We start from the raw sequence: 27,970 nt of genomic DNA on the forward strand, positions 1-27,970 counted from the left end.
AACAAGATGTAGGGAAATTCACCTTTCCCTGTTTTGTGGGGTATTGGAGATAGCAATGCACCAATAAATTGGTGTGGTAATGTGCTGGAGCCCATTCATAAACTGAGCAATAAGAAGCTCCTAGAAAACTGCAGATGTATCACTCTCCAAAATGTCACTTTCAAATGATTTTACTGCTTTTATCTCTAGGATTGGCAAAGGTAGGAGCCCCTCTACTGAGAATAACCATGGCCAAATAACCTTTTCAGAAGCGCAGGTCCCACAACCATGCCAACTTTGTATTTATTCCTAAGGTTTTGAATTGCATTATGGGTCACATTATGTACCTTCTAAATGCTAGGAAAAGCGGAATAGAGGAAAAAGGGGAAGACTAAAAAAAGGGCACAATGCATTGAATGGTCCCAGACAACTAAGAAAACTAGAATCAAGCATGATACAGGGGTCGTGAGGTCTGTCCCCCATCCAACATCCATACTTAGGTTGCCTGTAGTGAGGGGTGTTGCTCGGTCTGGAAAAGATCTGGGGCTAGGCTAATGTCGGGACTGTCAGGACTCAGGGCTAGGTAGCCTTTTGGTTGTAGCCCCTGAGCTTCTATCTGGGGCTACAACCAACAGACCCAGGCTATGGCCACCTCAGCAGCCCCCAGCATTGCCTCTGCCTGTAGAATTCCGGGATCAGTCATAGGTCTGTTTGTAATCAGTAATTTTCTGATTTGCAAGTCATTAGATTCTGATCAAAGATTCTGCTACAGAGCGTTCCACAGTCTTGGGCCAGTTACTAAGAGTGATCTTCCTCTGTGCTTAAAATGTTTGAAGGACTGCTGCTGGTCCTCATTTGAACTAGATGACTTTCAGCAAACGGTTCAGAATATAATGATGGATTGTATTCTGGAGGTATCTTGGGGCCTCACAAATATGCTTTGACAATTGTTTTGAAATTAATTCTGAATTCTGTGAGCAATGAGTGGAGCATTTTGGGGGCCGTTCCTATGTGAGCCTTATTTAGAAAAATGAGTGTTTGCAATAATTGCTTCTTTTCACTCTCTTGAAATTGTTTTTGTTATTTGTTTAATTTATATTTGTCAGATTGACCAAATGGTGAAGCTAAACATGTAACCCTTCCACTGACTTTGGTTCAACAGAAAACCAGCATCTTATCATACTCTGATGCCATCATGATGATAGTTCCAACTCTCATCAGTGTACAGAGAGGGGTGGCTGTGATTTACAACTTCAGCAAGTATCACACTTTTAATATCAACTTGAAGAAGAAAATAATGATGTTTTTTATAGTAAATAATAGGGAGAGGCCATTAGATGGGTACTCTGTTGAAAATTGGAAATTACAAGTTGTAAAGGAATACAACCATTTGGCAGTCCACTTTCATTAAAGATTTAACTGACACCAGCTGTTTAGGAAACAGAGCCATGGTGACTGTGCAATTTTCATCCCTTTAATGTCACGCGTGGTAATGAAACTTGTATAACATTATTCAAATGATATGAGGTGGGGTTCATACCCATAATATACAGTGGCTTTTAATGCAAAACTATTTAACCAATGGAATTAATTTGAGGGAATTGCTTTGGAACATTTGCTAATGGTTGCTAGATCCAGTAAAATTGAAAAGTGTTTCCTCAATTTGAGCTTAGGTTGCATTGGCACAAGCTTAGAGTGAAATAGATGTGTACCTGTCATAACCTGATGCATCTTAAGCTAGGTTAATTAAAAAGCATAGTGTTTTAGAAAATGTACCTGCACAAATGTCATGGTGCAGAAGATATATTATTTGAAATAACTGACCCTATGTGAATTGAACATAAAGATACTAGATTGTGTCCGCTATGTTTAAAAGAAAATACTTCTGGTGATTGGGATAGCAGCATTGGCGCAAGCAATAGTGGCTATGCTCAATGTCACAGAAACAACTGGTTGCAGTTATTCGTATATGCATGTAGGCGCTCAAATACCATCTGATCTCCAATAAGTTGATGTATTGTAGTTTTTCACAGAAACACATCCTTGTCCAATTGTATTAAATTGTGCTGTTTTCATTTTGTTTAACAATAAGCCAACAGGTGTTTCGACCCAGACAGTCTTTCTCAAGGCTTAAACAATTTCACCTATATACCAATTATAGCAACATTATAATTGGAATTATTCACCAATGCCAGAAATAAAATATAACATGGTAGTAGAAATTATTTCCACATCAATAAGTGATTACTGTGAGGGGACAGCAATGAGAGGTAGACACAAAGGGATATTCTTCTCAACATTAGCCATTTTATTAAAGTATGGCAAAAGGCATGTCTTTTCAATGCTTCTGGTTGACAAAGTGTTCAATTGAAGCAAGAACTTAATATAACCAAATTCCTTTTTAAAACACAAACTCAAAGTAAGTTTCCCAGTACATTCTCCTGCCAGCAAATTCAACTGAAACCTCTTGATATCCGAGTTTACTCTCGTGCCAGGAATTTCCCCCCTTTTGTTTCAGTTAGATCCTCTGGTGTACTCTCCTGTCAGGTATTTTCTCCCAAAAAGGTTTCACTACCAATACCCTTATCAGGCTTCTCTGCAACATTCACTCTCTTCGTATGTATTTTTACAATTGCACATCGCTTAAATGAGGGTTTGTTTAAGCTCCTTCTGTCAACCTCTTTTATAATGTCTCTTGGCTCTTGGCAATGCTTGTTACAGGTTTCCCCCAACTGCCATCTCATGTCAATATAATTGTACAAAACCTGCATCTTTATTTCTCTTGCAATCTCTTTTGGCTCTTGGCATTGTTGGTTCAGGGTTTCAACCAAAGGACCTCTTCTGTCAGGAGAATTGCACCAAATGTGCCCCTGTTGTTCTTTTGGCAATGTGTTTTGGCTTAGACAATGACAGACAATATTGTTTGGCTCTTGGCAATGTTGGTTCCAGGTTTCCCCAACTGTCCTGTTGTGTCAGTAGAACTGCACCAGATGTGCCCCTGTTTTTCTTTTGGCAATGTCTTTTGGCTTAGACAATGCTGGTCACAAATTCCCCCAACTGACACCTCATGTTAGGAGAATTGCACCATATTCGCCTTTTGCTCTAACTTATATTTTGACGGTATTCAAAAGCACTTTCAAAATGCTTATTAGCATATTTGCACGTCCCGGGGACCCCTTCGATGTTAGGCTGACTCGCCAGTTCACCGTCCGTCAGCTGAGATGTGTTCGTGAGGGGACAGCTTCCTCTTCTGGGCAGAGTCTCTCCACATCGCCTCTCCCGACCTTCACCACCAAGACCCACACAGTTGTGCAGGACTGCATCTCTCCTTCCAGCCCCACTGTGCATGGTCTGCTTTTCCTCTCCCAGAGTTCCTCTTCTCCAAGGCTGAGAAACGCCAACCTGCCTTTGTTGGGCCTCTCTCCTTCTCCCCATGGCCCTCCATGGGTTTTCCTCTGCCACTGGTCATGCTTCCCGCTCTGCGCACTCAGCAGACTTCCCTCTCTATCTTACTTCATTCTTCTCATTCCTGACTTACCCCGCGTCGTCCTCCTTGACACAGATGATCTGGAGCTTTAAATGTCCTGCATAATTGACTAGGTTGATAACAACTACACTGGACATTGTTTTCAAAGTCACATTTCCTCCACATGAACTCCCTGTGCCTCCCCCTTGTCACAATAGTTAAAGCTTTCGGCAACTTGAAGTTCCAATATGTTTTAATTGATTTTGGATGACATTGTTGAACAGTTGTGTTTGAAATACAATCACCAAAAACATCAGTTTTTTCATATGTTGTATGTTCATCATATATACATGGAGAATGAATAGGGTTCTTTTTAACAAAGGGGTTTTCAGAGTTTTACAATCAAATGGTTTTGTGAAATGGCAGCAAGCCATCAAGAACTCTGGAATGAAGTCATTTCTTTACAACCTGGAGAATCATACCGCTTCTCTCTCTGTGGAGTCACCACTCTCCCCCAACAGCCATCTCCTCCCATGTGATCCCCTCAGAATAAAACCACCATGGTCAGGATCAGGTAGCAACGGCCTTCCCCAGGCCACATGGGAGGAGACTTTAGGCTGGGGATCAGTGATAACTGTGCAGGATTCATCACATTACATGCTACCCAAATGTGGAAAAATGGAGTGTGGTGATGTTAAGAACAATCATGCCTGAACATGCACCCCACTACATCCAAATCTCTCTCCCTAAATACCTCCCTGCTAGAGCCCTTCGATCTTCTAGCTCTAACTCCGCGTAGATCAAATGCTTTTCCAAGCAGAGAGTGGGGGGAGGTAGACCTCTCTCTTCTGCAGGAGCCTCTCTCTGGACTGGTCTAACTGCTTCTCTTAGGCTTGAGCTGGATCTCCTTAAGTTACAGAAGCTTCTCAAGATCCTCCTTTTCTCTTATTCCTCTCCCTCTCCCCCTCCCCTGCTTAACCCAGAATCCTCATCCTTGTCACAATACCTCATTAACAATGGCATCTCAGTGTCATCTCAGTCCCCCATTATCCTTACCTCAGCTTTCTCCCTCTTAGTCACAGATCCTCATTACCCTAACCCCAGCATCCCTCATATTTTTTTCACACTCTCAATTCATTTACCCCAGCCTCCCTCATCCTCATCACATTCCTATGTTGCTTCTACCCCAGTGTCGCTCATCCTACTCTCTCATTACCCTTACCCCAGCATCCCATATTCTTTTGACAGACACTCATTACCCCTGCATTCACCCTTCTCCAGATGTCTCCCATCCTCATCACATTCCATCAGTACCCTCATCCTGGTATCCCTCATTCTCAGTACAGTCCTCATTACCCCTAGCATTCCCCACCTAGTCACAGTCCCTCATTGCCCTTACCCTTGCATCCCCAATCCTCGTCACAGGCTCTCTTTACTCTTACCATGGGACACCTCTTTCCTATCTGAGTGCTTTGTTGCCCATACTCTAGCATCCCTCATCTATGTCGGAGCCCCTCAATACCCCTACACTAGAATCCCTCATGATTATCACAGTGCCTTATTACTCTTACTCCACCCTCCCTCTTTCTTGTTGCAGTCCCTCATTATCCTTCATCCTTGTCACAGTCACTCATAACCCCTGCATCCCTCATCCTTGTCACAGTGTCTCATTACACCCTCTTCCTTCACCCCTCTCACAGTCCCTCATTAGTCCCCCAAAGCCATTCTCATCACAATGACCCATTAGCCCAGCATTCTTCATCGTCATCATCACAGCCCCTCATTACCCTTGCCCTGGCATCCCATATCCTTGTGACAGTCAATCATTACCACTGCATCCACCCTTATTCTGAAGTCTCCCATCCTCATCACAATCCATCATGACCCTTATTCTGGTGTCACTCGTCCTCATCACAGTGCCTCATTACTCTGTTCATTCTGCTCCCAGTTCTTCATTAGCCTTATATTTCCTACATCTTCATAGTCCTTGATTACCATTATCTTTGCATCCCTGATGCCCATCACAGTATCTTATCTCATTACTCTTACCGTGGGACACCTCATGCCTATCACAGTCCTGTGTGGCCCTTTCCACAGCATCCCCCATCCCAATCTGCGTGCCTCATTAGCATTAAGCTGGGCATCCCTCATCATCACAGTTCCTCATTACCTTTACTCCAACCTCCCTTATTCTTGTCACAGTTCCTCATTACCTGTAACCTATCTAAGTCCAGTAAAGAGCAACATTGTGGGGCCTGTGACGAACTATTGCACCGAACCTCAGTGTTGGTGGGGTGACCAGGGATCCTCCCACACTGCCCCCGACCTTGCATCATGGTGCAGGTGTTTGCACCCCGCCTCCATGGTCATCTGCCCACGCATCCTAAAGGTCAGGCAGGGGACATCAGCAGCTATCTAAAATGAATATATAAATTTAAGATGGCAGCAGGCACTGGAACCTGTTTGCTTTAGAATTGTCTGTGAAAAGCTTTTTGAAAGCTATCCTACTTGATGAAAACAGGAAACAGAAGAATGCTTTGCTTGGACAAAAACACTATCCACTTAGAGTTATGGTTGTAATTTAGAGACTCAACACGTTTTTGTGTTGTAAATGTAGTGTCACATAAAAGCAAAACATTGGACCGTACTGCGGGAAATAGAATGAGCCCTCTAGCATATGTTTAATTAATGGATTTATTTAGGCATTTATATAAGCGCACCAAGGCCATGGGCATCTAGCCTCTGGTTACAATAAGGCAGACGGAAGAACATACGAGAGACACAGACAGTAAGGTAGAGGAATGTTGGTTAAAGAGGTGAGTTTTCAGCTTTTTCCTGAAGATGTTGGAGGGAGGGTCATCTCGCAGGTTCGCAGGGAGGTTCATAGAGGCTATGCTAACCAATGAACACTTCAACTTCCATCTGAATGGATATATATGTCAAAACATGGGATAATCTTGCAGTGCCCTCTAGGCCAACTATATCCCTGATATAGTGTAGTGGGATATGGTGATTGATTTTGTTAAAAGCCCATGAATGTTTTAACTGTTTTAAATAGATCTGAGTGCCGACAGTGTCAGCATTCAATATTATTTGTAGGACAGTGAGTGATGATACTACGACTGATCTGATTCAATCACTCAACCAGTGTGGAAGTCTGCATGCAGATAACAATTGATGCAGTTGCTTTCTATGTGAGACTGGATTTGATGCAGCTCATTCAAGTACTTTTGTAGATAAAAGAAGATTTACAATGTGCATGAAGTTTGCTAAATCTGAGTGTGCCATGGCAGATTTGTTGAGTAGGTAGATCGCAGCTGTTTATTTTTACAGCAATTGATACCAGTCCGGTGGCCAGTGGGGTTTGTAAAATGTCCCAGAAAGTCTTGGAGATCACAGGACTATTAGTGTTTGAATGCTACCACAGTGGAGAGGTTGGATGTCTAGCTAAAGGTTTAGTAATTGGTAAACATAATATAACCACTGTGGGTGCTGGGGAGCAGAACCTCGAGGCAGTCTTTCAGTCTCACTGGGGTCCATGGAAGAATGATACGTTGCGATGTATAGGGAATATGGAACAAAAGTCTAGAAGGTGTTAGAGTGAATGTTTCACTGGAGGCCAAAGATTCTGAGAGTGGGACTAGCACTTTGGGAAGATGAGCTTGAAAGATACATTTGTTTGGTTAATTTGCTACCCACTTGGCAATACCTGAGGTGCAATGTATAACTTTTAAGTCTTCATATAGGAAAGAAATATAGGCATCGTATTTTCTCTTTGAGGTCATGCAGGAATGGGTTGAGCTAATCTATTTACTACCGTCATTTGGGCAGTGGTCGAATTACCTTTGTGGGTGGGGATTGTCAAAGATAAGGCAGGTTTAGGTGGATTATACTCTAGTGGAGGACATGGCATTTGGCACAGTAGGGAATGTTTCAATAAGGCACACAATCAAGGTTTAGCAATACAGATAATTCACATAATACACGTTATGGAGCTTGCATGGGTAAGAGCTAATAGAATGCATGGAGGACAAAGGGTAGCAGCATGGCTTCCAGAATCTTCCCTCCATGGAATTCTGGGGTATGGTGTACAGGCAACAGGGGTAGTTCATGCATAAAGGTGTTCTGAAATTATTTGCAGTTCTAAGATGGCTGGGATATCTAGTTGAACATCCCATAGGTTGAAATCTCGCTTAACAGTAGCATTGACTGCTTAGTACGCTGAGACAGGCCGGCAGATGTAGAATCATATTTGTGAAATAAATATGGCATCATTAATGCTGGGAATGCCTTGTATACATATATATGTATTTGAGATTAGAAGAAAAAGATTACTTTTGTATGGACAGGGTAATCCGATGAGTGGTGAGGATGCCGCCACTCCAGGTCCTCACTCGGTTTCCATGTATTAAGCTATAGGCAGAAGGAGGGAGGAGTAAAATAATTGGGTTGCAGTCTCCACTAATGTATAGTTAATATTTGTGTAGTGTGTACGGGGAATGGACCTGTAGTAAAGTGAATTTGCAGGGCTTTACATCTTATAGCAAGAGAAATTACTATGATGATGATGTGGGATCGATTGCTAGCATGTATGATCAGCATTTTCATAAATCCTTTTCAATTCATTTTCTTCACTCACAGTCAATTTGATCACTCGGTTAATTAATTCACAGCCGCTTTTCATGTGACACCTCCCACCTAATTATGCCTTGCTCCAGCCTTCAAAGCCTTTACTTTTCTTGACATTTCTACATAGGCACCTGCTGCTTGCTTCAAATCTACAAGACACTTGTTAGTGTTGCGTTTGCCTCGTCTCGGCGTTATTTCCTCATGCTCATAGTTGGGGAGAATGCACTCCAACAGGTGTCATGCGTGCCTCTGTTGATTATGACCTTTACTGCATTGAGCCAATTATATTTGCCAAAAAGGTTGACTGTTCCCATGCCAGTCAAATAAATACATTTGAAGATGTATTTACTGATAGCTTTAAGTGAACTAAAAAGAAATGTGTACATGGTTTGGCAGTCCAATAAATGTTATCACTTCCTAGCAATGGGCTTCAGGGTCACTTTTGTTTACAACACTTTATTTGTGCATTTCACTTGGTTGGTTCCCAAGTAGAAGTGACCATCCAGAGAATATTAGGTTAAAATCCTAATAATCTTGCTGATTTGAGATTTTTTTCTGACCAGTTTACTGGTAAACATTGTGTATGTGAGGAGTTCTTCTCCTCACTTTTGACACTCCAAATTGTGGTGATACGGCATAGTACCAGCAAGTACATTTTAAGAATAGTTTCCCTTCCTTGTGGCTATTTAATTGTCATATGTTTGTTCACTATGGGGCGCAATTGAAAAATAGGTGTTTTCAAAAATTTGACATAATGAAATCTACTTTAGGAACCTTCTTTATATAAACAAATCATGCTCTCTAGCTCTTTAATTAACACATAGTCTGAATATTGATTGTAGAAGATATACACAGTAGCGTTATACAGCGTAAAGTCAGAGTAGCTTTATCTTTAATCTTCCCATTCACAGTCACGTCTAGGCCCATATCATTAGAAGTAGCTTCATCCTGCCCCAGCTCATGAATTAACAGCACTTTCCATGCTTGCCCTTGTAGTGTCATGTTTTACAATTATATGCCTGGTCCTATAGATCCCAGCAAGCAAAATGATCTGAACTGAAAAGCTAGATTTGCATAAGTGTGATCCTGGTGTATTCTCCATTATCTCCCTAGACACCGCCCCCTTCCTGGCTCCAAAATTCCCTTGCCCACCCTCACCTCTTAACTCCTGCATAGTTTCCTACGCGAATGCAAAGAGTGTTTTTTTAAAAAAAGAAACGTGCCTTGCTGCGCAGCCTTGTGCTGCACGGAAGTTTCCCAAGTCTGTTTCCTTGTTGATGACGTCACAGTAAGCTACTTTGAAAATTGACTTGAAAAACTATGGTGCGCCACCAGGGCCGTGCAGCAAGGTCATTTTCTCTTTTTTTAATAAATCAAACACGATTAGCACCCATGTATGAAGCTACACGGGTGCTAATAGCGATATACACCTCAGCAGTGCACTGTTACCGCCAAGGTCTGCCGCTGCCTTGATGTATATTGCCTCAATAATGGTTACTGTATGTCTGGGTTTATTACAATCAGACTAAACTGGCATGGATCTATTCAAGTGAAACAAAGGGACCTGTGATGGATTCAGATCTGGGTCATTCTTTGTTTAGATCAGAAGCCCCACCTACCCCATTGGGATACATACAATGTTTTCAGTGCTGGAAGAAGTGCAATATATTATTGTTTGAGTCTCTTTTGAACCAAAAGTGGTGAGCCTGTTTCTGTGTGATGTAAGAACAGGGAACTGCATTCTTTAAAATATAGAACATATAAACGTTCATCATTAAAATATTTTATTGGGCTTTAGTTAATATAATTAAAACATAGCTTCTTTCATCAGTTTAGATATAATCTACTCGTCTGAAGGAGCCAATCCTGGGGCTGGAGGCTCCCCAGTCGCTGTATCTCCGGTACTCTCCGGGTCTCAAGTAATACTGGCGTCCCCTGTAGTTGGGCTCCTCATAGAAGATCCAGTGGCCGTCCTGCACATTGCAGGAGTGGATGTCATTGTAATGGAACCTGTCGTAGACATTTGGACAATCCTCTGTGAAGTCCATCATCTGGCCTGCAAAATCAACCTTCTCGTAGAGCCTGATCTTGAATGATCCACGGTGCTGTAACAAGAAACAAGAAGAAAAGAACTTGTAAATGTGCTCATGGACTTCATAAAACATGGTGGTTAAATCCATGCAGCTATTTAATTATCCAATTTTCTTTATTGTGGTTCCCCCTTTTTAGTGACTTTTATGTTAACCCTTCTTGACTCCCCAGTTGCCACAGTCCTGCTCTCTTGCCAGCCTCTTTAGATGGCACTTGAGGTGGCATCTGTCAGGAAACTTTCACCCTTTTCCTCTACCTCAATGATCCCGGCACAAAATGAGCAGAGCAATCGTATTCAGGGATGCAAGAAGTCCGGAAAAAAGTGAAACAACCATTTGGCAGTTAACGGTTCATTCATCCTCAGTGGCATGATTTCCTTTGAACCCTACACAGAGGTACAGCGTGGAAGCTGATGCCAAATGTAGCCAATAAAGCATTACAAAATCCCACATTTGAAAACTCAAATAGGTTTTGGGCCAATGGTTTTTAACAGCTTGAGTGGAAAGACAATGCTCCTGAAAAAGCCATAATTATTGAGTGAATGATTGACAATGCTTACATCCGTGAGACAGCCAAGACCAACAGAGACAGCAAAGGCCACCACTTACACAAGGCTTTCCAAGAAGTGGTATGTGGTCATTCTTCACAGATCACATTCCTCTACTGACCTGAGATGCTGCTCAAGCTCTGCCCAATTATCTGCCTTGAAGGAACTGATCCTTTTTAGACAGAGCACTCCTCATACATACTCGAATTGAGGAAACAATTACATGAGGGCAAGAAACAGCACGAGGTGTTGAGTGATTTTGCAATGGCATAAGCAATATTTAGTCTTAGTTATGATAACATGGTTGTACTCAAATTTGCACATGAAGATGACAATTATTTTGGTGATTTCCTGGGTTGGAAATTGTATCAACCAATGTTATCTTAGAGAAGAGCAGCCCACAATACTAATCCAAATGAAAAGTTAGTTTGAGAGAATGAGGGACAAGTAAATGGATTGCATTAGAATGTTTCCAGGTCAGATCTTACGCTCTCAGCTTTACTAGACTTCCCTCAATTGAAATGTTGTTTTGATCAAAGGATTCCTACTTCTTTGTACTTTTCCAATTTTGGAAAAGTCAAAAGTGTACCCAGTGCAAATTGTGTGAGGTATGTTCGTGTGTGTTATTATGCAGAAGCATCTTTTATAAACCAACCTGGGATACACTCCCCAAAGTTAGGCCAGGTCTCCTTGACTCTCGTGAACACAATCTAAATGCAAAACAATTTGACACTGTCCCTTAATATCCCTTATCTTTTGGGGAGTACAGTATCTGTCTGTAACACTGGAAATGGTCTAAAAGGGTACATGGCAGAGAGGGTGTATATTTTATAACACCCATTAAAAATATTGTAAAGTTCACCTTTGAGGCTGGGACGGGCCACTTGGAATTTTAAATCATTGCAAGTCATCCAGGGCCTCGTTTGCAAATGAGAACAAACCAGCACAAAAATACAAAAGAAGAACATTCTAAAAAGTGTATTGATTGTTTTGTGATTGCACAGTTATGTAATGGGGCATTTTTTTTTTCACAAGCTAACCATGTGTTTAGGAGAGCATGTGTACTCACAATTATCTGAATTAGCTCATTTGTAAATATGTTTAAGAATTTCAGTGTTAAGTCTGACATTGTTGTGAAAACTCACATAAAATAGGAACCCATCTACAACAGAAAATCAGAACTTACTTCAGGGATCATGCGGCAGGACCGGATGGAGTCGTTGTAGCCCATCCACTGCTGGTAATCGGGGTATTCCCCCTTTCTCAAATAATACTGGTGCCCCTTGTAGTTGGGGTGTTCATAGAGCATCCAGCATCCATTGTGCACTCGGAGGGAGTTGCATCGGCTGAAGTAGGAGTGCAGGTCGGCACAGTCAGAGCTGCACTCATAGCAGCGGCCACCGAAGTTTCGGTCCTCGTAGAAGGTGATCTGCCGGCAAAAAGGATTGTTAGCTGATTTTTATAGTCTAACACACTAATAGATTTCAATGTTTAAGTATAGAAGCTATGTTCTGGTTCTGATCAGCATCTTCACCATATCGTCATGAGAGTAAACATCTGTATTGTTGCCTCATAATGTTCTTCTTTACCAATCTATTTCATGTTGATGTGCTTAACCTAAAGACTCATCTATTACTATTGGAGAGGTACAAACATTTTCGACTATGGCAACCACAACGACAAATCCCATTGGCATGAACCGTCCAAATCCAGCTGGCTTCAGATATGCTCACTTTGCTCTACTTTTTAATTACACACAACAATAGTTAGGGTTTCTGTTTGATTGCGCCTGTCCCACAGTACACAGTCATTGACAAGTTAGAATGTCTGGTGTCAAATGTGTTTGGGTTCATTTCTCAGGGATATACCACAAAGAGGAAATGTTCTGTGTAGAAATAATTGGAAGTCTTCTAGGTCCAGGTGAGAAATGTTTGGAGCCATTTTACTTTGCTGGGGCATTAGTGTTGCATACAAAGGAAATTTGAAACTTGAACTAGGATTGGACAAAAGCACAAGATACAGATCTCTGACCTGGGCGGCCAAACATAATATTGCTAGCTCCGAAGTTGTCCATAATGTGCAGCCAGATTGTCAATTAGCAATTGGCTCCAATTGTCCATCGCTCCAACTAAGAAGCCATACCACTGGCTTCACACCACCACATAGGATGCCTTGAGAACCCTCCTACCTGGCCATCAAATAAACCATTGGGAAACCCCAAAATATGTTATCGGTAAGCGCAATTAATATGCCCCGGGAATCTTCTTGTCCGATACACACACCATCTGGTCTCTATGCATGTGGTGGGTTTTTTACAGCACCCACCTATCTATAAGAATCAACAGAATGCTGCACATCGAGGGAAGACAATAATAGGGCAGAACAGTATGCATACGCAATAGAAGACAGACTATGAAGGAAACAGAACAGTATGCATACGCAATAGAAGACAGACTATGAAGGAAACAGAACAGTATGCATACGCAATAGAGGACGGACTATGAAGGATACAGAGCAGTATGCATATGCAATGGAGGACAGACTATGAAGGATATTGTTGTAAGGGTATGGAGAGAGGGGATAGCGAGGTTTGCAGGAAAGGGGACAGTTAGCGGAGAAGGCAGGCTCACTGTTGGCAAATGTGTTGGCGAAGCTACCGCTCTGCTCATGCTTAATCTATATATCTGTTCCTTTCACACAATCAGATCTTTGAAGCTATACATTTGAGGTTCTGGGAATGAAACAGTGATTGCCTCCTTTGCCTTCTTCTGCTGGGAGAGGGAATGCAAAGAGTGTTCCCTTTTAATCTTCGCAAAAGACATCAAAGGTAAAAAGTCATTAACCAACTCTTTCCCAACTCCCCTTCACCGTTTCTATGCCAGTGTTTGCCAGATTTAGAAAGGCAATCTCTGTGTAATTCACGGGCAAGAGTAGGCGGGTTTCCGGCTGCAGGGCTAAAATGGTAAATAGCATCCAGGACCGGGCTAGATGGGGAGGATGAGCACCCAAGTCGGCCATTGCTGTTGTTGGAAAGGAAAGGGAAGTCGATATGAATATTGTGTAGGAGTTCGATTAGGAACTGTGTGAGTTACCCATTGGGACAGGAAAGGGGACGCGGTCAAATGTCAGGTCCCGTTACGACTGTATGAGCACAGGCCTCGTGATTGTGTTTTTATGCAGCAAATGAAAACACAGGCGGAATTGTTCACTCCAGACAGGCCTCACAACATGAAGACAGACCCCTTAGATGTTGACAGGCCACAACAGCATTAGCACAGGACTCAAAGTAGTATTTCTTTGAGGAAAATATATATGTAAACATATGACTACAGAGGCATAATAACCCACTCTGCAGAACCCTGCCAATAAAAGGACAGTTAGGACAATTACCCTAGATCAAGACAAACCTCGTGTTCCTTATGTCATTCATTCATTTTTTTACATCGTGTTTATGTCAAAGACAGGCATGTGTAATGGTTGATGCACTCCTTACTTTGGGTGCAAAGGGATATTGTTATGCTGATTTGTTGCTATCGTTATAAAGTAGTTTTCCTTTTGCTGGGCTTGATGGCATAATAGCATTGATCAGTTTGTCTTTCTGTGCGTGTAAGGGACGGTGCGAAAACCTAGACTGATGCTTGGGGAGCAACCGCATCTTTCTTGTGAGGGTGACAACAGGTATGTCACAGTTTGGGACCATGGGCTTCATTGTACTATATTTAGTTGACTTTTAGGCACGTTGTGGAAAGGCTCCAACTTCTCTAAATATGACTTTCTTACCAGTGTAGTAACATAAGCCAAACTTGAGACAGTCATATGTCATTCCAATAGGCTTTCCCTTTGTTTTCAAACTACTGGGTACCAGGCAAGCTATGATCCCCTAATTTTTGTTTCTATCGATTTGTGTTTGCATGTAGTCTTGAGCAAGGAATATGGCACCATTCTGTACCTGATTGTGTTTGTGACTTCTCACTCATATTATTCTGTCTTATAAAATAACTACACTCTATTCTCTATTAACGTTCTCAAGAATTATGGATACTGCAGTTGTTGAATTTTGATTTTCATATGCACAACTTCGATAATTGCTTTCATTAATGAAAACTGCATGTACAGTGATCAGTGTACAGTATATAGTCTGTTCGTCTTGTTTGCAGGTTTGTTATTTTCAATTAGTACCCAGCGGGGGGCAGCGTCTCAGCCAATGAGAATGCTCCGAATGGGGGCATTACCAGCGGTAATCCCCCTGCTCCAAGTCGCCTCACGGCTGGAGGCCGCCATCTTCCCCCTCCGGGGAGGAGAGTTTCGGAGCAGAAACAAAAATGCTTTCAGTACCCCAGTCTTTTGAGACAGGGTATAATAGCAATAAGCCCTGAGCAGGGGGGTGGGGGGCATTACCACTTCAGGTAATGCCCCGAGACCCATCATTACAGTCCAGAGCGATGCTTAAGTGTCAGTCTTAAGAAGAAATGACTTTTTAATAAATAAGATCAACGTTCTGAATGTAGGGCACAGGCAGTTAATTTCTTGCACATGGCATGGGCATGTCGGGAGATGTCTAATTATTGGTAGAATGCTACACATATACTAAGCAATAAAGCAATATTGTTAATGGTGAGACGCCCCATCCCCCATCCACTACAGGATGCCTAGGGGCAGTTTGGTAATAAGAAATGCCTTAACACAATATGTGTTCAACTGGCAGTACTGTTGGACAGACGATGCCAAAAGTCGATGACTGGATGAGGGATATGCTGAATGTATACAACATTGAGAGTAACTATTGTAATCTTTTACAGGCTCGATTTAGGCCAAATAGCATATGGGAGTCACCTTGCATATTAATCAGTCATGTACAGGAAGAAGGGTAGGCAGACTCTAACGAATATACTAACTTTAAATTGAAATCTCGTAGTTTGGCCTTATAGGCTGGCACTTTGATAGATGACAATGGGCCTCATTATGAGCTGCAGCCGGTATAATTTTTTTCTGGCATCCCCGAATGGGCAATTACTGGGTCATTACGGCCCCACCGGACCTGCTAATGGCCCATTCGCGGGCACATGAATAAAATGCTCCCCATTCCCATGGGAATGGGGAGGTCGGATGCACCGGCACCATTTGTAAATGGTGCCGGTGCATCTGACATGCTCTTCTCACGGGTGCCGGTACGTCCGCCAGGTCAGACCTGGCAGGCAGGAAGGCACCCACAAGCACAACTCGTAGTTTGCCGGTCCGGTAAATCCAGGGCCCTTTCCCACACCCTTGCACATTTTTATAAATAAGGAGGCATTTCTGCGCATTTCAGTGGGCTCACCAAAGCCAGAAACAGGATGCGCCTTCAAAGCACAGAAATGAAAGGCCTTCGTCTGCACCTGATGGACAGGTGCAGGAGGAGCTGCAGTACATGACAGGGTCATTCCTGACCCTGTCATTTATTGTATTTTTCATTGAAACCGCAGCGACATGCATTGCTGATTACTATCCCTCAAACAGGAATGCACTTTTTAAAGTGTTCTTGCACTTCATAGTGACGGGCCATATATGCGCTCCTAGTCACCACCCGGGCGGTGGTAGCCAGCCCTAGATATTGTCGGGAGTGATCTGCTAGCACTCATATATGCATCATTTCTGCGGTTGGCCGGCCACAATAAAATGCACAGGTCACCTTTGAGGATAGGTGACCGATGCATCTTTCAATTCAGCGCAAATAATAAAAGCTCGTTATCTGCAAAAAAAATGTATTTGCAATTGCTTTTCAGAATCTGCCCCATTTTGTCCATCCAGAAGAATCTAAACAAGACCACTTTACATAACCAATCTCTCTGATTGAAAACCGGCTGACTGATTCCGCCAATGGATAATCGCTTGCCAAGCGCAACGAAGGCATTGCAAATTCATGAAACATTTATTGTCTCTTTAGTGGAAGGAATTAGGATATTATAAGCTCCGAAGCTCTGAAGGTGATTGTGATTCTTTATAAACTACAATCAAATACAATAAATGCTTGTAAACAAAATATCATATTCATGCTGTCCGAGAATTTACAAAAGGACAGCAACAAATCCCGGGGATCCTTCCTTGATCCTTGGATCACCAAATATGTAACAGATTGTCATTTCTTACCGTAAAGGAAGCCAGAGAGTTAATCACCCTTCTAGATTCCAAGAGTAAAACCTGAAGGGCTATGGTCCACCTTAATCAACTTTCTATTTCACCAGTTTATGGAAATATTGCTAAGGCTCAACCTGGAATTCCAATATATTAACAACAACAAAATCAAGGACCATCTCCTTCGCCAACTTTATAATCTACAGGATTCCGTTAAGATTACACAGGCTCATACGGGACATCTAAAGATTTTGGTGGACAGTGGCATCTCCTTTTACTGCTTGCCAGATGAAGCCCCCACTGAGAATTGTAGAAAGTAATGAAAGAATTGAAAAAGTTGTGAGATCAAGTATTTTTTCCACCTTCTGCCTATTTACAAGTTATGCCAAACGCCAAACAATGCCTACTGTATATATTCAAGCTAAAGGACGTACAGTCCTGCTTCTCGCACAAATGATAAACAGTGTCAGGTTGAATGGGGTGTACACATTATTAGACAGAATTACCTTAAATCTCTTGTTCTTTGCTGAAGCTAAAGGCTTAGCATTAAGTTGTGCCCCACTACCTGTTCTTGCTTCTTGATATATGGTGATTGGATCATGAGCTTCATTAGAGGTCGAAGAGCACATATGGTCACATGAATTCTTTGGGACAGAGCTTTTTAGGTAGAGGTTTGGACTTAGGGGAAATATTGAGGACTCTCCACACCTGATGAGAAATGTAGTGGGCCTTGGTGTCAGCGTTGATAGGAGGGTCAGTGAGGTGCAGGGGGGTAGACTTCCTGCCTATGGTGCATTTGTCGAGTTCAGCAATGGGGGTATTCAAGGTTAGTTTGGAGAGGTCAGTAGAGGACATGGAAAAGGGGGGTCCAGAGGGAGGAGGAAGGTCTAGGGAAACTATGCAGGCGGAAACAGAGCATAAATGCAGTCAAATGTGCTTATCTGGCAAGAAAATGTGCGTCAACAATGTTGAATTGGAACATCAATAGTGTCATTGTTGCGACTGCTTTTGATAAAGATTCTGGGTCCAGCATGTGTTTGTTTGGCTGCACAAAATGCATTATACACTCTTCAGAGTGCTAAATTGTGGGGGAAAAGCGAATACACCCAAACAGGTAAGAAGAACTTCCTATACACACAATGTAGAAGAGGAGCGGCATGGAAGGTCATTGGTATCAAGAGGTAAATTCCAGTGGGCAGCACAAAAAAAGGGAATTACTGCATAATACCTGGTCACAATGTGTTCATGTTTACTAGGTAGGGTAGAGGTGCATCATGGGAAGGACAATAAGTATTCCAACCAAGACTTTTATTTCAGTTGCCGAAACATCAGTCTGTATGTGCACGCTTACACTAACACTTCCAGATGCTCCTTCGGTTCCTTTCAGGGATCATGTCTAAGTAGAGTGGTCTTCAAGGTGTCCTGGAATCTCAGCCTCAAGGGCTGAGGAAGGTTAGTTGGGAGTTCAAAACCCATCTCAGACGGGATTTGATCCCCTGAGGGTGTTTCTTTGGGTGCTTCGGCCGTAGAAGGCCAATCAGAGTGGAGTGCAGGGTGCTTGCGGGCTTGTAAGGTTTCCATCAATTCTTGAAATAGGTTGAAACCTTTCCATTAGGATCTGGGTGCGATCTATAGCACTTCAACCTCCATTCGTTGATGAACGCAAAGCAAGGGGCAGTGTTGAGGGTTTCAGTCATGTCATCCAGAATAGGGCAGATGTGCTGCTCTGTGTACATGCCATTACAGAAGTAAAGTTCAGGGCACTAAAGTTTGCACCGCCTCTAACATGTGAGCTAAGCCAAGCAGAGAAAGAACATGGGTTAGCATGTGTAGCTAATTATGTTTCTAATTAGGGGAGGGAAAAAAAGGTTGAACTAGAAAACAGATTCCAAATCTCCTTCCCTATTCAGCTGGACTAAAGTGGATCCTGACAACACAGTCCAGGCAAAGAGCAAACAGACATTGCATGTCTTAAGGAAAAGGATTAGTTGTTTTGCTGATAGGACACTTTTTGAATCAGTGGATGTCATCATTTCCTCTCCCACTGCATCATTTAGGAGTTACACTATCCTGATTACCAACCCACAGATTCCTATTCTCAAGCCTTAATCTGACTCCGGAGTTTGGTGGGTGATGGCACATATGTCTGGACACATGTAACTGCCCAGTCATTTCCATATATGTGCCTCGTACAGGTAATGCCACTTTATTTGTACAAACATGACTGAATGAAACCATTCTGTCATTGGAGTGCTTCGGTTTACCCCAATCCGGTATTTGATAAACTGTCAGAATCAAAGACACTGACAGGGCTGGCGTTAGAGTACCTGCCATGTACCTCTGATGCAATGATGTTTTGGAAGCATCCCAACCCTCAGAGTCTGAGGTACGCTTAATAAAGTACTGTAGTATACACAGAGGATACTCCATGATAGATATGCTGAGGATACATTAGAAATGAATCAATCAGGCTGAATGGAGCCATGCACAGGTTCCATGATCTGATCATTGCAGGCTACTAACCACTAACACAATAGGAGGACCAGAGCCAGAAGCACCTTCATGAAGTTGGGAGTGGAAGCTGTTGGCCAATGAACATTTGTGCTTCAGGTGCTGTCCACCATAGGATACCATTTTGGAATTCAAGAAGCTACACAGGTGGCATGATATGCCCATAAGGACTTTCTAAGAGGAAGAGTCATCTCATATTCAATTTCGCAATATATGAAGCAGATATTAATGACCAATAAAGTGGGCAATAATAACACCTATTATTGGCGGTTTTAGGCCTGGGATGCATCGAGCCTGTGGCGCTGGCTGTATAAAGCCATCTCCATGCAGGGCTCATGATGCTGCAGATGCCGTCACACATGATATGCATGTGCCCACGGTTCCCACAGTGCCCGAGGAACACAAGCGGCACAGGAAACACAATAGGTTCCCAGACTGCTTGCGTGGGTTTTTACTTTTGATTGCAGGAGCTACACAAAACAAATCTCAAATGGACATTAATTTGTGTTTTGAATAGCCTTTGTTCTATTTCGATAAGTACATTGTGTCAACTTAAGATAGTGTGTCGTGATGGCTCGGTAAAGGCTGCTTTTGCGAAATATAGTATGTGGTTTTTATGTTTTTTGAGTGAGTGCATTTCTTGCAACACTGGTGTGAATGTTTGTCATTATATCATCTAAAACCCCATAAATGCAAATTGGTGGGTGCATCAAATATTCTCAATTCATCCCCAGTCAGAATGGGTTTTTTTCAATTATCCAATCAAATAGCTTTTTTCTCAGGTATGTGGATCTGAATAGGTCCTCAGACCCAAATGAGAAATCAGACTTTGCAATTTTTGGTATGTGGATCCGCTGATTGGCTCATGTGTTCGACATTTCACTAACTCTATTTTTGTCCTTTTTGGACATTTTTCAGGTGGTTCACATGGAACGCTGCATGGGTTTCACCAGACCAAGAGAGGTGTGTGAGTAGGATTAGACACCTCATCCAGGTTCAGTGTACATCTACCCAGACTCCAATAATGTATGTGAGAGCAAGTTGCTTTATGGGAGTCTGCATAGGAAATTCCACTTTTGGGATCCCCCTTATAAGCGTCGCTATTGCCATATTTAATATATTATGAGCTAAGCACATTATTTCAAGCCAAAAGTATTTGTTCCAGCAGAGCGCTGGGCCAGCAGCAATGCACCAAGTGAGGCATTGAATGGTGTGAAGAGGGCATTGAATGGGACCCCGGTTTTTATTCTTTAAATTACCTTAATCAGTGGCTACATCATTTCTACTGTACCCAAGGATGATTGCAGGTGGTCCCCCGATTTGCAATATTCACGCATGTCCTAGACGTTCAGGAGGGACCTTCAATATGGACCAGGTGTTTTACGAGTAACTGGAATTAAAGAGTCCTCTGTCCAGATGTTATTGAAACTCCCAGAGATCACTGGAGCAGAACTCAAACGGAAAGAACAGCTCCTTTTCCATGGACTCTCCGCTGGCCCTCGGTCAGAAGGTCAAATGGGGAATTATGACATATGGATCTATTATTTATTTATTTTGCCATTTGTATAATGCACCGAAACCCGTAGGCATCTAGACTATTAAGCATTGGTTCCAGGAAGACCGAGGATCCCCACACTGTGGAAGGATAACATTCTGTGGACATGCAAAGCTTTTATTGACCTCCTATGTGCAATATACTTACTGTATTAAGCAGTGGGGGCAGGTGCATGCATTCTTGTATGTATTGTCTTAATGTAAATGAAGAGTCTGTGGGTGGACAGACTCGGATGCTCAAGACACGGGAATTAGTGTCAATTATATGTCTCGAAAAAACTGCTGTCTCTCCCTTTATTTGCATTACTCCTTGGTCGTTAAGAAGAACGTGGTATTTACCATTGTTTGGAGTGTTCTTGATCTGAAATGCAATTGTCAGGGTTTGTTTGTGGAAAAAGCTAAATTGGATCATTATTATTGTTGATTTAAGTAGCCCTCATGCTGTATTCCTCCTGCTTCTAAGGGCTGGACAGGGATGGAACCCAAGCTGCATGGCATCCTCCTGTTCCCAGCGGGTGCAAATTGCCATGCACCGTGCTCCTCATACGCGCTTGAGTCCCGCCTAGGCTCCCCTAACGCTCAGCATCAACCCCTTTAACGCCAGTATTGCAGTATTGCATTGATCCATCAGCACTCGCGCTCACACCGGGGATAAAAAGGAAGACCTTACCTTTCCCATGTTGGCCGGTGGATGTGATACGTCAGTGCTCCCCGACCAGGCCCTTATATACACCCACTGACAAGAGAACTGCAAGCTGGACAGGCTGTGTTTTGCCTCTGAGGGGGGACGTAAACGCTATTCTTTCAGAGGTGAGGGTAGGGTTTATTCTTTCTGCGTGTGTGCTTTTGCTTTTGTTCAGGACGAGGGGGCGTACGTTCAGTGAAGAGACAATAGCGCCATTTGGAGTTATTTGCTGACGACCTTTCTGCCGGTTGGGCGCGTGGGCATTAGTGCAGAGGCAGCAGGTGACGCAGGCAGCCATTGCAGAGAGCTAACCCTGCATTATGATATGCAACGAAGGCCTGCGCTTGTCATATTTCCCGCGTCTCGCACATCTCCTTCCTTTACAGACGGTGCGACCGAGTGAAGGGGAGCGCCTCTGGGAAGTTGTGTGGGCGCTATAGACACTGCAAACCGCATCCTCCACGCACCATTTAGGGGTTCCCTAGGTACACACACAATATAGGAATGTGTATGTTGCATTCATTGCTATGGGAATTACATGTTCATCTCCTTATGCAAATGTGTCGATGGGCTATTGGGAAGAAGTGTACGTTCTCAATAAACCCTATGACGAATGCAATGAACATGCTGCCATTTGACTGCGATGTGTTGATGATCTTTTTCTTATATGGCCGGGCCCTATGCATCACCTCCATGTGTTTCACAAATTCCTCAATGACAATGACCTGAATTTCAATTGTGTTAGGTTTACCAGCAAACAGAATATTGAGTTTTAAGATTTTAGGATTTTGGTTATCGATGGACTGATTGAAACCCAAATTTACCATAAACCCATGGCTGGTAATTGCATCTTGCAAGCACATGTGTGCCATCCTTTTGAGTACTAGCCCTAATATGCCTTATGCTGAGTTCTTCAGGACAAAACGAAACCGATCTTGGGCCCATGACTTTGAAGCTAACTGCTCAGATGTGAGCCCTAGATTCTTACAAAGAGACTATTCCAAGGAGATTATTCAGAAGGCAAAAAGTACAACTAATGTATGCATTAGGCAGGATTTATTGAAATCCCCCAAAAAACATTGTACCTAACTCAAATACTATCAGATTATTTTACCTCCTATGATATACAAGCCAAACAAACTTAGAATATCATAAATAAACATTGGCATATATTGCAAAGAGATATAGATCTGAAACCGCTGTTACATACCAAGGTACACATCACCAGTAAACGTGGTGAAAGCATTGGTGATCTTGTTACTAATAGCCATCTTGAAGTTTTTTAGGCAATCAAATTGACTTAAAAACAAATGGGATGCTTCCTGTGTGGTTCTTGCAGTGCAAGCCAACAGGTGATTAAAGGCACTAGCTTCAAAGTCAAAGCTATCAACTGGACCCATCACATTACTAATCCTATTGGTTGCAATTTTCAATATGTGGTGTATGGATTGTTGTGCCCATGTGCCTGGAGACTGCCCCTTGGTGGTAGTGGTGCGTGATAGAAGTCAACATAACATACCATAACATGTGATAAAATATACATTGGTAGCACCAAAACAGAAATAAAACACAGGTTCTAGAGCATTTGAAAGTCATAAGGCGCAAAGATGAGAATGATCCAGTGGCAACCCATTTTGCTGAATTCCATAATCAAGACCAATCACTCCTGAAATGGATTGGGTTAGCCTTGATTAAACCCCGCCCGCGCAAAGGCAATACAAAACCAGACTCACTTTGCGGTACAATAAGTACAATTCCAATGGGTCTCAATACCAGCAAACATTGCCATGTGTTCTTGTAGCCTCTCAACTCTGGTTCATTATATCATTTTTTCATATTCCAGATGTTATACCTTTTGTATAACTATGACATATATAGTCTGCTTTTTAAGTTTATTTCTGTGTATTCTATTTATGGCTCCTAAGGTTTAATAATAATTTTGGCAAATGAGGATATCGGTACTTAATCCATGTGGTGATATTCTTTCTTGATTATTTTATTAGATGACAAACATTTAAGATGTTCAAGATAATGTGTCACTATGACATGGTTTTATTTGATACACGTCGTATGATCATCATCAAATATAACATGTGGATTAAGATTTACATTAATCCTTTTTTATATCTCACTTGGCACATTATATTTTTATTTCACTGAGCAGTTTATTATATTTGTGCACTGTCGCTTTATGGACCACTTGTCATTTATTTTATTGTTTTAGGGGAACTACGTGTTTGCACAAGAAACATGGGTAATGTAGTTCGTTTTAAATGGGATTTAATTGTTAGTCCTACCTTGGCTTTCACAGCCATATTTAAGCCGTGGAATACAGCGAAACGTCAGCATTGTTCTTCCTGTCTTTAATGTTTGACAGGAAATAAAACCTATTTTTGTAACCACAGTGACCCCTTCTTTTTCTCTGATGTATTTTCGAAGATAATGCCATGCAGTGCCCAGCTGCAGAGCGTTCTAATACGCTCTCTGTCTGTGGTTGTTTGTTGACAATTATTATTATACACAACCTGCACAGTGTCCATCATTGGACACTTAAACCGTGACCTGTGAAATTTAACCAGCAAACATCTTCTCGAATTGTCCTCCAACGACTGTCAATGCTAACTTGCCCCTCCTAATAATATTGAACCAGTTTCCAGACCGCTTTTATTGCTTTGAAGCGGCACTGACAGAAACAGAAGCCAGACATTATTTGTGAAGGTGGTTGTGGCTGGGGCGGCAATGATCAGTGGGATTCATCAGCTTGGTGTTTGGCTGTAGGAGTGAAACCTAATTTAGCCCTGTTGGTAAACTAATCTTTGATTTAAGCAAATAGAACTGATCTCCAAGCACAAACCAATTTAGTCTTACATTCATGTGATTTCAGTTTTAACGACTGAAAAAAGATACTACTTAATTCCTCCAGAATAAATCATGCCCTATTAATTAGTGCTTTGATTTCCGGAATCCCGAGTTACATAAATGTCCTGTAACTCTGGAGCCTGGCTCATTGAGGACACTTTTAGTTTTTCAGAGTGAGCTCATTTCAGAGGCAATGCACAACTTACATTGGTTCTTTGAGACTCAGCATAATATGTTCAAAACTCTTGTATGACCTACATACAAATCCGTCCATCAATTCGATCCCCAATTTTTGAGACTTGCTTCATCATTAGTTCTTGAAGATTCATTGCAATTTGTCATAGCCTATTTGCTGGGCCTTGCTTTAAGAAATGGCACACAGGTGGCCAATCTTTCTCATCTCAGATTCCTCTGCTATATAACGTTCGGTCTTTGAACATTTTTATTGTTTATCAAGGATTAGTACCCGGCGAGGGTCAGTGAGACCAACAAGGCTCCGAGCCATACCGAGTCCCGGGGTTCTATCCGCGAGTAGGAACCCTGGAAAGGGAGAAGGGACTGGCCCCTTCCATGGTGGCCATTTTTAAAAACGTTTTTTTACATTAGTTTTAATAGCTGCTATGGAAAGGGATAAGGTACTACATGAAGTCCATTCTCGCCGATCCCTGGCTGCCATTTTTGTTTGCTTTTTTTTCTCACTCTGAGAAAGTCACAGCACCGTTTCTCAACTTGAGAAAACTGCTATTAGTACCCCGGTACGACATGCCGGGGTACTAATGGCAATATAACCCTCGGAGGGGGAGCATTATCGGTAGGGTAATGCCCCTGGGGCTATGTTATAGCCCTCGCTTTACTCTGGCTTCTAGCTATGACCCTGGGGGAATTACCATACCAGTAATGCCCCCCTCCTCGGGTTATATTGTCTATTTATTGTGCTTGAAAAGAAGAGAAGGATGCCACAGCTACCTAGTTCCTTGTTCTAAAACCAATAAACCTCTAGGTGGGAATTCACTCTGACCATACCCAGTATCAATAATTAAGTAAATGCTCATTTCCAACCGTTCCAATCATTTATAAACATCAGAGTATAGTCAGTAATTAATACCAGATTCAAATCGATCAGCAAAAATATGCCAGATTTTTATCAGCAATTAACGCTAGACTTTGACCAGTATCATAGACCAAATGTACATAGCAATGATGTCATATTGGAATCAGCAATATAATACAGAATCCTTGTCACCAGTGACACAATTGTAGGCAGGATTTCAAGTTTAATAAGTGATTGATGGCAGACTGTTGGCAAGAAATTGGGCTAGCTAAAATAGAACATAATATTTGACCTTGGTCAAGCTTTTAATCATATTTGACTTGATCTGGTGGCATATTGAGTGCATGCTGGTTGGATTTATTGAACGGAGTCCAGCCATATGTGGAATCTTGGGCAAGTACGAGAGAAAGGAGCGATTTAACTTTTGTTCCTCAGCTGATCTTCTCCTACTACTGCCTCAAAAACAGTACTGAATTTACATGCTTACCTCAAGCTCGATTCAAGGTGCAACAAACAAGTTGAAGGCTACATCTCATGAATGGACACTCATGAACCAACCACATTTTCTTGACCACACGCCAGAACATTTTGCTCACTGAAAACATAAAATCTTTCAACCCAAGAATGCACTTCAATCATGGACTGACTAATCACTGGATAGATGTAACTCCCTGAAATAGGCTGAGCACCAACCCACTGCAAAACCACTGGGAAGTGAACTGAATTGGACAACCCATTAAACGATAGACAATCCAACTTGACACCTTCATTGAGATAACTGGAATTCCACATTCATTGCCATAAGAGGAGGCCTCTCCAACACACTATCCAAGGTATAAGCATTAGCACTGAACCCATAATGGACAGGTCATTGCTCATGCTATCAAGGTTCAAGCTCTCGATCTTGCTGCTTTGCCTTCAACAACAAATAGACATATACCAATATGGTTCTAAGATGGATATCACAAATAAATCAATTCAATTAGCTGTAAAAACCCAATATCCTGCACCATACATAGGATTCTTTGCTGTCTTCTTCTACTATTCAAATTGTAAATAGGTATGATAGGAAGTTACAATCCTTCACAATTTCCAATACTATATGTAGCATAGAAAGAAGACATGACAATTCACCTGTGAAACAATACCAATGAACACATCCAATTGTGAGATTTCTGTGCATTCTGTGAATTGTAGTTCTGCCAAATGGTGAAAGCAATACAACCAATTCAAGAATGCAAAGTGAAAAAATAGGACTGCTTCGGCTAGTCACGTCTGACATCAAGCACAGAAAGGGGGTCTGCCCTCACTCTTCTGCTTGCAACTTGCTCCAGGCAACAACATCTGTAAACAAGGCGTCCATCCCAACACACACTTGATGCACTCAGAAATTAACAGAGGCCTTTTAAAATACTTAATTTTCGGAAAGACACTCCCTTCTCTATCCAGGTCCACATAACCATCGTGGATACAATTCTAGCACTCTTCAGACTGGACCGGTTACAGAATAGATCATCACAATTGAGTTGTAACTTAGAAGCTGTACATTGGATCACAGAGGAACGAAGATTAGCATTCAAAATCCTTTGCCTGGCCACAACATATTGAGTCACTAACATGGGGATAAGGTTTACCATGGTTAGCATAATCTCAAGAGGGATGTGTAGATACTTCTAGTAGGGGATCCAGCTTTTTGCGTTTGAAGGTTACAGTTATACAGTGAAATTCCTCAACACAGTTAAGATTTCAGACACACATTAAATCCAGAAAATCATTCAAAGAAATCATCATCTGCCAAGCCTCTGATGAACTATCTCTCGCACAACAAACATCAGGCCCAACATAGCATTGATGTATGTCGAATTGTCCCGTGACATTTTGTCTAGACAAATCCTCTTCAATTCTACAGGTCCCAACTGTCCAAACCATGCTTTTAGAGTTCAAAATGGCACGGCCCTCATGTTCTGGATTATCAATATGATATGATATGATATGATATGGCATTTATAACGCCCCTATACACAAGTGTTTCAAGGCGTGACGAGGCAAAGGTGGTGAACAAAGGGAGGACAGGCAACGATCATTCTAGGCCAGGTGTCATGCAGATCGTACATGGGAAGGGGGGAAAGGAAAAGTGCGAGGGGAAAGATGGAGGGGAAAGTGCAGTACATGGGAAGTGGAATAAATAAGATAAATAAAACACATAAAACAGCCAGCTGGTGGCAAAGTGCTGGAAAGGGGACTGAAGGGATACAGAAAACGGTCCCCAAGTGCAGAGATTGCCAGGGAGGCAGTGCAGGTGGGTAGTTGACGGGGCCTCGGCCAGAGATCAGAAAAGGGGTGGCCAGGTAACCAGTGCAATTACAGTCAGGAATTCAGCAAGGGAGGGGAGGAGAGAAAGCAGAAGCAAAGAGGAAGGTTTTGAGGTGTTTCCGGAACCGGAGATGGTTCTCCTCGAGTTTCAGGGAGCCAGGAAGGCTGTTCCAG

The 27,970-nt window shown here is 42.3% G+C and overlaps 2 protein-coding genes across 2 annotated transcripts in view; both read right to left on the minus strand.

The window, feature by feature from the left end:
• The window catches only part of LOC138487373 (gamma-crystallin-2-like), a 52,817-nt gene extending 49,214 nt beyond the window's left edge, over window positions 1–3,603 (minus strand). Inside the window, exon 1 of the mRNA XM_069613947.1 lies at window positions 3,518–3,603. Within this exon, the coding sequence (XP_069470048.1) occupies window positions 3,518–3,603 (86 nt within the window). The remainder of the gene's footprint in view (window positions 1–3,517) is intronic.
• Window positions 3,604–9,876: 6,273 nt separating this feature from the next.
• Window positions 9,877–22,445, minus strand: LOC138487374 (gamma-crystallin-2-like). The gene is made up of 3 exons (XM_069613948.1): window positions 22,164–22,445; window positions 11,899–12,141; window positions 9,877–10,179 (listed from the first exon to the last, which is right to left on the minus strand). The coding sequence occupies exons 1-3, from the start codon at window positions 22,443–22,445 to the stop codon at window positions 9,907–9,909; spliced, it is 798 nt and encodes a 265-aa protein (XP_069470049.1). The 3' UTR covers window positions 9,877–9,906.
• Between the last annotated feature and the right edge of the window lie 5,525 nt (window positions 22,446–27,970).

The sequence above is a fragment of the Ambystoma mexicanum genome, chromosome 9 (genome assembly GCF_040938575.1).
Source record: "Ambystoma mexicanum isolate Mex_15411 chromosome 9, UKY_AmexF1_1, whole genome shotgun sequence".
Lineage (NCBI taxonomy): Eukaryota > Metazoa > Chordata > Amphibia > Caudata > Ambystomatidae > Ambystoma > Ambystoma mexicanum.

Bases quoted from the DNA above. Each gene is read 5' to 3' on its own strand.
- LOC138487374 (XM_069613948.1), bottom strand. From the start codon at position 22,445: ATGGCACACATGTGCTTGCAAGATGCAATTACCAGCCATGGGTTTATG. The intron at 12,142-22,163 runs GTACACTTCTTC...TTTTGCCGGCAG, and splicing joins TCATAGGGTTTATTGAGAAC to ATCACCTTCTACGAGGACCG. The intron at 10,180-11,898 runs GTAAGTTCTGAT...TTCTTGTTACAG, and splicing joins CCTGCCGCATGATCCCTGAA to CACCGTGGATCATTCAAGAT.